The 10,900-nt window shown below is 42.6% G+C and overlaps 1 protein-coding gene across 2 annotated transcripts in view; it reads right to left on the bottom strand.

Annotated features, from left to right (window-relative positions):
- Mcc (MCC regulator of WNT signaling pathway) overlaps window positions 1-10,900 on the bottom strand; it is a 233,508-nt gene that overhangs the window by 57,772 nt on the left and 164,836 nt on the right. For both annotated transcript variants that reach the window (XM_027400844.2, XM_027400845.2), the window contains 2 exons: window positions 10,026-10,189; window positions 7,711-7,917 (listed from right to left, as the gene is read on the bottom strand). In XM_027400844.2, the coding sequence (XP_027256645.1) occupies window positions 7,711-7,917; window positions 10,026-10,189 (371 nt within the window). The remainder of the gene's footprint in view (window positions 1-7,710; window positions 7,918-10,025; window positions 10,190-10,900) is intronic.

Here is a 10,900-nt window from a genome sequence, read left to right as displayed (position 1 = left end):
CACCTATACACACACACACACACACACACACACACAGCCCTTCCTACCTCCCAGTCTCAGAGAGAACACTCAGGGCTATATAGGGAGACCCTGTCTTAAATAAATACATAGATTTAAAAAAAAAAAGCTGAAGGAAGCTGATCAGAGATAAAGGCATACAGGCATACAGTGAGGAATTCTGGGTGTGGCTAGGCAAGGGAGTGGGGTAGCCAGGGACCATCTATAGAAGACATGGGAAAAGCATCAGTAGAGGCAGGCAGTGGAGCACCTGATCAACTGGGGACAGGAAAAGATGGCATGGACAGGCAGAAGGAAGGGTGAATCTGCAGGAAGAAGAGGGAGGGGTGGGAGCCTGAAGAACTCTCATCCCATAGTGCATTTTCTTTGCGAGGTATAATGGAGGGAATTAACAGATGTTGGACACATGGAAGGAGTGTCCTAGGATAATGAAGGAAAGATGAGGGGCAGGCAAGCTTACACAGCAACAAGGGCTCAGCTGAGCTTCCATTCAAGTCAAGACTGGGGAGATGTTCCCTTCTACCCCTATATACCTTATTAAAATAATAGGAAAGGTTAGAGAAGAAAAGGACGTGCATGGAGCATTCACAGAAATAAGAGTGGGGTATATTTCACAGAGAAGGAAGATGAAACCATTGAGAGAAGAAATGTAACATTCTGTGTTGTATCAAAGAGCTTGAGGAAGGATTTTTAATTTTCTTTATAAAATTAAAAAGAAATCCCTGAGCAGACATGTCTAACCTGACTTCACATTATTCAATGTATATGTATTGAAACACCACATTGCCATAAATACATTTTGCATATTTTAATACATCAAAAATTTAACTAATAATAAAAAATATTTTTAAAAGTAGGGCTGGAGATGGTTAAGTAGTTAAAGTACTTATCACACAAGCAAAAGGACAGGGATTCAGATACCCATAACCCACTATCATCAGGGTGAGGACAGTGGTCTGCCTGTAATTTCAGCTCTACAAGGTTCAGACAGAAGATCCCAGAGCAAGCTATATAGGCAAGTTCTAGGTTTGATTGAGTAAAGGTGATCACAGATGATTCATGTTATCCACCTCAGGTTTCCACAGTATATACATGTGTTCTCTCTCTCTCTCTCTCTCTCTCTCTCTCTCTCTCTCTCTCTCTCTCTCTCTCTCTCTCTCACACACACACACACACACACACACACAAACACACACACACACAAGCAAAAAATGGGGGGGGGGGAAGCTGAGACAATAGAATGGTGCTTACCAGGAGCTGGAATGGGACCTGCTAGGGGTGGACCCAGCAGGGTGGGACCCAGCAGGGATGGGACCCAGTAGGGATGGGACCCAGTAGGGATGGGTTGGGATTAATCTATGGGCACTGAGTTACAGTGAAGAGTCAGAACTTCTGGCCTGCTCTTGCAGTGTCACTCTGGTGACAACTGTGTACTATACACTTCAAAGAGCTAGAAGAAAGAATTTTGAGGACTTTTACCATTAAGAAATCATGATTACTTGAGGATACAAATAAATTTAAATGGATTCAATCATTACCCAATGTTACATGTTTCAAAAACTTACACAGAATCCCATCCCCAGGTACAAATTATTAACATTTTGCGTGTTAGTTACAAAGTAAATTGAATGATTAAAATAATTCTGAAAGTTTTGGGCAAAAATAAAGGCAGTCTCAAGATAATAGACTTACTATTAGCAAAGATAATAGATCTTTGCTAACAGAGCTTCCTAAGATACAGGTTTAGACAATTAAAGCCAGGAGACAGTGGGGAAGAGAGCAACAGAGAGGGGCCAGGATGACCAGTGATGTAGGAGCAGACAGACTAGCAAAGCATTCAAGAAGGCCACTGGTAGACCTGGTCAAAGAGAGAACTCATCCACCAAAGGACTCAGAATGCAGACTCCAGAGAAATCCCCAGAGCACTGACCCATTCAAAGCACTGTGCCTCCAGGTTGTGTTTTCGGGAAGCAGAAAGCCTGAGGGATTTGGTGGCCATCCAGTCAGGGTCATAGAACCTACAAGCTCACAGACACACCAGAGCCAAGGTATGCATAGCCATATGGACAGATCTCATAGTCTGTTCGAGGAGGAATGGGGAGTAGGGGTGGGGAGCAAGTAAGGACTACAGCACAGACATGCTTGTATGAGTTAAAAAAAAAAAGAAATTGCACAGGCACAAGCTGAATGGAGGAAAGGAGAGGAGACTACCAAAGGAAGAAACAAACTGAAAGAGAGGCTCCCAGAGACCAGCCAGGACAACTTTAGTCACAAAATACAATCAGCTGATGTATCTCAGGGTCCAGGAACAAATTAAAAAAAAATGCAAGAAAGTAAATATTGCAAAACCAGAGCCAAGAGCACAGACGGAAAGCAGGATGTTGAAGGTCAGGGACTCAGTGTTGGAGTTGCCATAGACAAATATCCCACAGGTGTACCCAGAAACAGCTCCTCAGACAGGAGGCCCAGAAAGTATGATGCTGGGAGGAGGCTAACACGGGCAATTATATGGATGAGACAAATGAATTGGTTGCTTATATCACCTATGAATGTGGTTCATGGGTGAATGATATGCAAGAATTAAAAGTGGCGCTGGTGTCCCAAGTGACACCAGTGGAACAAGAAACATTATTAGCCATCGGCAAATGAGCCTGTTTTGAGGTTACATGTGTCCATGCTCACAGGTAGCTGCAAATCAGGCAATTGGGTTGTAATTCTCATGGCTTTGCTATATATTGGAACTGGTGTGGGAGAGACAATTCCCAAGCTACAGAGGGTGAGACCCAGTAGATCAGAGAAGTTCAATGTTTGGGGCAGTCTATCCCCACATGGAAAGCTTCCTACTTTGAGCCCAGGAGATTTAATCCTCTTAGTGGAGATTCTAGAAGACTCTTCATGGAGCCTTTGAATGAGAAATGAGAATCTAAGTGTAGAAAATACAGGTTTATTCTTAGGACGCTAATTTACACAGTACTTTAGGCAAGTGTTATGCTGTCACCAATAGCAATTTGAGGTGGCTGAAGCAGACCACAAAATAGGAAAGGAAAACATAAGCTGTTTCCAGAGCTCTAGGATTTGGCAGGTGTGTTGTCCTTTGTTCTTCAGTCCAGGAAAGCACCTGGATCTGGTTGTTGAACATTGAACACAGTTGAACACAGTGAGTGCTCTGTCTGCCCTCCTCATTTCTTCCCAGATTTCTGATACTTGGACAGCTATTTCCTTTATAGTCAAGAGTTAGCCCTGAGCAACTTCAAAGGTACAGCGAGGGCAGGGATGAAGGGTCAAACACAAGTGTGACAACCAGAGGCATTACCTCAGTGCTGATCAGCATAAAGTGTGAGCACAGATTTCCTAGGGGACCTTGGAACCACTCCCAAAGAGGTGGCAGCACCAGAGCTCCAACCAGTCTATGGCTGAGGTCCCAATAAGTTTCCCCATCATATGGCAGGGAGAGGGTATGCTTCATCAGCAATGCTCCACTGGGCTCGAAGCACCTACAGTAACACCCACAAAGGGCTTTCTCCTAAGATCATTTTGTTTTCACTTAGGGCGTGTTAAGATGCCAGAAGAGGAGATGTTTTGAGACCTATGGAACCTGACAGCTATGTCACTATTAATAGAATACTTACTAACTGCCTGCCTGTGTGGGAGAAGGAATAGAATGAAGAAGAGGGTGAGGAGAGGACACAAGAGAGCAGTTTGAGGAAGACAGCAGTGAAAAGTGTATCCTGAAATGACACTGCCAGAGCCTAAATTATGGTGCTATTAGTTAACATCAACTATGGTGCTGACCAGTGAGTCCAAGCCTAAGGGGGACTCTGGAAAGGGAGGTGGAACTCACTTCAAGACACACAGAAAAGACTTGAGTAGAATATAGGATGTAAGGAAGGAATTATTACCTTATGCCATAGATATGCACAACTTTCTAAAGAATATAAGGCTTTCAAAGGGACTGCTGTGGTCTATTTGTTTCAAGTCTATTTGATTCAATGGCACATGGATTTGCTGACTTTGTGGCCCCAGAATTCTATTTGTTTGTTTGTTTGTTTGTTTGTATTTCATCTTACATTCCAATCATAATTCTCCCTCCTACTACTCCTCTTGCCCCCTTGTCCTCCCAGCCCACTGCCCATCCATTCCTCCCAAAGGGTAAGGGCTCCCATGGGGCATCAACAAAGCCTGGCACATTCAGTTGAGACAGGACCAGGCCCCTCTCCCCTGCATTAAGGCTGAGCATGGCACCCCACCACAGGGAATGGCCTCCCACAAGCTAGCTCATGCTCCAGGGATAGATCCAAACAGACTGGGAAAAGAGTTGTGCATTTTGGCTTCATAGCAGCTGACCTAAGCAATTTAGGTCAAGAGTGCAAACAGTATGGAGAAACTGTACCTTGCCAGCACAAGTCCTTACCCACCAACCTATAACACTACAACAGCACTCCAATATCCCTGAAGCCAAGGACTGTATCCAGTTTATTTTTGTGACCCCCTACCTGGCCAAGAAGACTAATCATTTGTGAAGAGTACAAATGAATGAAAGAACAAAATGTTTTTCTTCAGTCACTAATCCTACTTTGCTGAGTTTGAATCTGCTTTTGTAAGTATGAGGAAATATGTGGTTACGTTACAGGACACTCAGAAACAAATGATTACCTCATTTGATAATGAACAGAGACCAATAATAATATTTGCCTGCTGTCCCTTAGTTACTGCTCTGCCAAGTAGCCCAATTTGTTAACTGCCTGCATTAAAGATCTAATTTAATTAAATCTTGAACAAGGCTCAGAAGACCTATGGAGAGCACTTGGTTTAATTGCAGGCAGGGCACAAGCACCAATTTTATTGATCTAGTCAAATCTAAGCAATGAAGATGGGCAAAGGGAAAACATGCAGCCCCAATTGCTTTTCGGGCAACATTGATGAACTGTGAGCACAGAGCTGCAACAGAGACAGAAAGGCAAAACAGACATACGTTATGCAGACTCACAGAGACCAAAATGAAATTGAACCTTATTCACTCTCAAAGGCTGCAGGTCAGGTTAACATTAGGCCACAAGAGACAGATCCCTCTTTGGGGAAATGACATGTGCTGGGTAATGTGGGGTGGAAGTCATTAAGTATTTAAAGTCTAAAAAGTAACTGGCATTTAAAAGCATCTAGAAAATTCTGTAAGATTCACAATTGTCTAGAAGTGAAAAGAAGTCAACCCAGCTCTTGGGTAAATATACAAATTCCGGAGGACATTTGACAAAATAATGCACATTCCTTTAAATTTTGTTATTTGGAGATAAATGAGGTGCACATTATATACATTTATATAAAGTATAACAGCACAAATAGATAGGTAAAAAAGATACATATTTTGGCTGTGTGAGTGTCTACTCACATATGCATTTATTTATATTTAATTGTTCATTGTCTAGGTTAGAGATGTGTAAACACCTAAGGATTCTTACGGATAAAAAGAATACATAAAGGGAAATCTTCCATATTACTCAAATATTGATTTTATCCAAAACAACTACCACTCCTTTTCTAACATTTACTGCATGCTGGGCACAGTGTAACTATTTTGTGAGTATTATTTAATCATCCCACACCAGGTGTTATCATCATCATCTTCATAATGAAGCAAACAGGCCCAGAGAGGTCAGGTATTTTGCCAAAGACTCACAGCACCTTTGCAGGTCAGGCTGTGAGTCCAGGCAGCCTGGTTCTGGGGCTCTGGTATATGATGTCTCTCCAGATAACCCTGCTCTTAGTGCTGGCCTCTAGAGAAAAAAAAAAAAAAAAACTGGCTGGCAGAGAAACTGACTTTTTTCTTGTGAGTTACAACCAAGGGCTCTCTGTGCTTCACTAACCCATGTTAGAGAAAAAGATTTATTTTAAATGAATTATTACTTTGAAGGCCAAAATTTCCCTTGCAAAACATAAGCCATCAGCGTGCACACTGTAAGCATAAGCACACACCTAATTAGACTATCAGTTATAGAGATGGGAAGTGTGACCCAGGAAATTACAGGTTGTATAGGCCTCCATGCTAAGTCAACTTCATCAGGATCGCCAGACCCAGCCTTTGCTGACTGGGAGATTTACAGCCTCCATGCAGGAAGGGAGAATCAGATATAGCTGGGTTCTGGAAACACACTTATGTGAATTCAGAAAGATGCTGTCCAGATAGAGGCAGGAGAGTGGCTTCTTAATTATGATATCACCTACAATGAGTGACAGAGTTGACAACCTTCAAAACTGGTAATTTGCTCATATCTACACCCAATGAAAATTAAGAATATTTGCAGACAGAGTACAAACAGAATGACTGGGGCTAGAGAGATAGCTCAGCAGTTAATATTGGCTTACTGTTTTTCAGAGGACTATTGGGAAGCTCACAACCACCTGTAATTCCAGATCCAGGGGATCTAACACCTTCTGGCCAATGCTACAGGCATCTGTATCTTTTCAAGTACAAATAATCACATAAAGACACAAACACATAATTAAAATAACAAAAACAGATCTTTAAAGAACAGAATGACATTGGGCAGAGGTGGCACACACCTTCACTTGGTAAGCAGAGGCAAATGGATCTCATTGAGTTCAAGACCAGTCTGGTCTACAAAGCGAGTTCCAGGACAGCCAGGGTTTTTACACAAAGAAACCCTGTCTCAGAAAAACAAAACAAAAACAAAACAAAACAACAACAACAACAACAAAAACCAGAATGATTTACACGTTAACCTTATTGAAGAACAAGTTACTTCCCAGGCTAAGGCGACAACAATGTTAATGGTACATGAGCCTCCTAGAGGCCTCTTATTCAACCCCATGTGCTGAATCACCAGACAGTGAATGGCTGGGGAGAAACCTCCCATACTGCCTTGGTTGAGACTGAAAGCAAAGGGAGCCTCATAATTCAAAGTGAGGTTTAGAAAGGATTGTCTCTAATAGAAGAATTAAACCTTCCACCCTTAAACCAATCACAGTTCAAAGCCATAGCCAGACAAAGAAGAACCTACAGACTCTGGCAGGTGGGCATGTGTCTTTGGAAAAGTCAGTGCAAATGCTTCACTGTTGGAACACCAGCATCTTCAGTGACAGAAACATGTCCTGTCACTGTAGTTCTCTAACCAGGGCGGGTCCCCATGGGGATACCATAACATCTCTGTCACTCTCTCATATACACCTGTACAAACACAAATTTGTGCACACTACACAAATGCATATGTATGCACACATATATGCAAGCACACAGACACCCATACACACATACAGTTATAATAGTCTACAGAAGAGATTTCTTATTCAATATCAATGAAAGGAGCTACCACAGAGTTAAAGAAAGATGTGGAAATAATAAGAGGATATTGTCTATGTTTTCCAATCATGAAAGTTATCATTAGACTGTCTTAACAGAATATTTTAATTGAGTTATTGGAAGAAACACATCCCAACAGAGTAGATTGAGACTTGCTGCCCTGACATAATTTTAGCCTCTATGCAGATTTAGGGTTGCTGGGAAGACTGCTTTTATAATCTTAGCTCTACCCTAAGGATCTCAAACCACTTTCATGAATGACTTCAGAAAGGCAAGAACCTGGCAATTCCTAAGATTTAGGCTCTAGAATCTCTCCCTCAGATGCCTTGGCTCTGCCTGCCCACCCCTACCTAAGCCAGGCCTGGCTGCATGCTCACCCTTCTCCGGAGCCTGTCCCGCTCCTCGCGGATGGCGTTCATAGTGGCCTTGGTCCGGTTCAGCTCCTCTTCTTTGCTACATAGCATGGCCGTCAGGCTTTCATTCTCTTCCCGAAGTCCAGCCAGCTCTTTTTCCCAACGGGACCGCTCCTCAGCCAAGTTGGGATAAAGGTCCCGACCAAGAACTCCCTCAATCTCCTCAACTGTCTGAAAAAACACAGTCATACATCAAAGCCATGCTAGGTTCCTTGGAGAAAGGGGATAGGAAGAGCTTGTGAGCTCAGGAGTGGGGTGGAGAGCCCCATGTACATAGTGACACCTCTGGGTCATTCTCTCCTCAGATTCAGATGAGGCTGTATCACTTGCCTGCATCATAGTCTGTGCTACTCAGCAGTCCCCAGAGTTAAGGGCAACAGGGTCCCTTCTTGGTGCTGAGTCTGTGTGTGGTACCCACACAATGTTTATTTCCTTTAGGATCTCCAGAGATGGTCAATTTGCATCAAGGCAGCAGGCCAGGGAGTGATCCTGATAAGGCTGTGACTAACACAAGGTTGCAGGATGCGCACAAAGTCTAATTGTAAGTTTCCTAAATTACAGGCCTCCCATGAGCCAGCTCAGCAATAAGGCAGGTCACATCACCATTTCCCACTCCCGATGTCACATGAGAATTCAGATGGTATGAATGAGCTTCAGTCCCAAGGTGGCAAAGACAAAAATACTGCTTTGGTGACACAGAAAAGAGTGGACCATTAATGGAGGCTCCTCGGGCAGCAGGGAGCCATTTAGCTAATGAGATGGACTTGAACCAAGTAGAAGAAAATCTTAATAGTGTTTGGAAAATTCTTTTAAAATTTTCATTTTAAACACACAGTTAAAGGATCAGGAGGACAGGCACATTTAAGAAGACCGTTCTCTGCTTGCTCTGAGAACTATTCATCCATTTTGTCCTTTAGCAGGAGCATGGCCTAGCTGGTTTTTAAATGGAAGGGAATTGCTGAGCAGAGAGTTCATACAGTGATGAGAAACAGAAGGTTCCCAACACTAAAGACAAAGTAGCGGGTCATTCATACCAGTTCCTTGAGGAAGACAGGTATCCAAATCTTGTCACCTCTGTCCCCATGTGGTGCTTTGTCCTTCCTTTCAATTCCAAGACAGTCTATCTGGCTCTGCTTTCTTTATAGCTATTTACCAGAAATCCTTGCCCATCCCCGTGCTGAGGCCAGAGCTAGCCCCCAAGTCAGCTATGCAATCAAACCTGGACCTTGGGAGAGTCCAGAGAAACTGGAGTGACTGCTTCTCCAAATGCTAAACCCTATACCACCTATCCATCTGCAACCGAGATGAAGAAAAATGGAAAGAAAGGCAGCTGTACTGGAAATGCTCTTTGTGATTCATCTGCAGGCACTACCACACTTTTGGGAAATCCAGATTTCTTCCTGACAGAAACTTGAAACTAGACTGTCCCTTCAAGTAAGTTCCTGTAAGACTTGAAAGTATGGGTTGCAAGGCCTTGGTCACTAAGCCATAAAAAAAAACTAATATAAAGATACCCAAGGTCAGGGATTATTATTATTATTATTATTATTATTATTATTATTATTATTTTATTTCCCATTATTTGGAAAGAGGTGAGGCTATGTACATTCTATGAATTCCTCTCATTCAGTCTTTTCTCAGAAGTAAGAAGAAAATATAGGAAAGGTATGGTCAAGACCCAGATATACAGGCTGGGCACGAGGTGACTCAGCCAGACCCTTATCTCTCCCTTTTCTGACAGCACAGACTGTGATCTCACAAAGTTGGGTTCTATAAACCATAAATCTGTAAGAAAGTCTCTAAGGCCTACTTGCAACATAAGAATATTATGGATAACTGGGCACAGTGGTACATACCTCTAAGCCAGCACTTGAGAGGCAAAGGCAGGTAGATTTCTATGAATTTAAGTCACTATGGTTCTACAGTTCCAGGCCACCTAGAGCTACATAATGAGGCCCTGTCTTGAAAAGAAAAAAAAAAAAATACTATGGTAGACTACACCAAAATGAATGACATAGTTTGATGCTACTAATGCAATGGTTTCCAAGTAAACCATCCTTTTTAGTGCAAAGCCAATGCTCATCATTGTTGATATGCCACCCCCCCAAAGTAATTTAGCCCAGCAAATATTTATAGGGCTCCTGCTTTAGTTGATGGCTCAATATGTTTATATGGGTTTCAATGGCTAAAAGGTATTCAAGAAATCTAATGTCAAGGAAGGAGTCTGCCCCTTCCCTCCCGTAACCTCAAAAAGCCAAGCAGAGGGTAGGGAGGCCCACCTTGATGGCCAAGTCACAGTGTTCGCTGGCCGTGGTGAGCTGCTCGATGTGCCTGTCCACCTCGGCTACAGAGAGGTTACAGCTGCTCTTCTTCCTGCCGCAGACGACACTCTCCAGCCCTGTCAGTACCCTCTGCAGTTCTGAGTTCAGGTCACTGCAGTTATCTGAGAGGGGATGAGGACAAAATCCATTAACAGGCAGATGAGCAATGAACACTCTTGGTTTCATTCACTTGGGAGCAATGGGAGAACAATGGTATTCCCAAAGTCAACATCATCCAGCCCCATCCCACTGGCTGATACCTGAGGCTTGCATCCAATACAAACCCCTAAGGAATTTTAGACTTTGGCCATTTTCTAAATACCTGCACCACCCCGAATTCTCTTGCCTTTTAATCAAGGGTAATCACATTGAGTTTTGCTAGTAAGAGCAAAGTGCCCTAGAAGAGACTTCAAACTCTAGTCAAACCCTCTTGCTCAGCCATTCAAACAAACACTGATTCTAGAAGTTCAATAAAGATCTCATAACTTCATTGAACAACAATAACAAAAAAAAAAAACAACTCAGAATGAGCATCGCTGATTGATATTAAGAAACAGAAACTGTAAGAAACTATTCCTGCCTTTAGTAAGCTTTAAGTCTTCCCCTACTCCTATCCACCTTCATCAACTGATAATGCTCCACCTGTAATCCATGTCCTCCATTGGGGGAATAACCAGCTTCTAACAATTCCATAGTTCTCCATATAAATGTAAACAATTATAGTAATTTTATGTTAACCATCTGGGTTACCATTAAACTCCTGGATTCCAGAGTCTGGTCAGAGAAAGAAAGTTAGGTTTGAGTTAGATACATGTCATAAAATTGCTCTTTTG

Source organism: Cricetulus griseus, chromosome 2, assembly GCF_003668045.3.
Source record: "Cricetulus griseus strain 17A/GY chromosome 2, alternate assembly CriGri-PICRH-1.0, whole genome shotgun sequence".
NCBI classification, from domain to species: domain Eukaryota; kingdom Metazoa; phylum Chordata; class Mammalia; order Rodentia; family Cricetidae; genus Cricetulus; species Cricetulus griseus.
The sequence above is the reverse complement of the archived record's forward strand: the minus strand, read 5'-3'. Positions and strand labels throughout refer to the sequence as shown.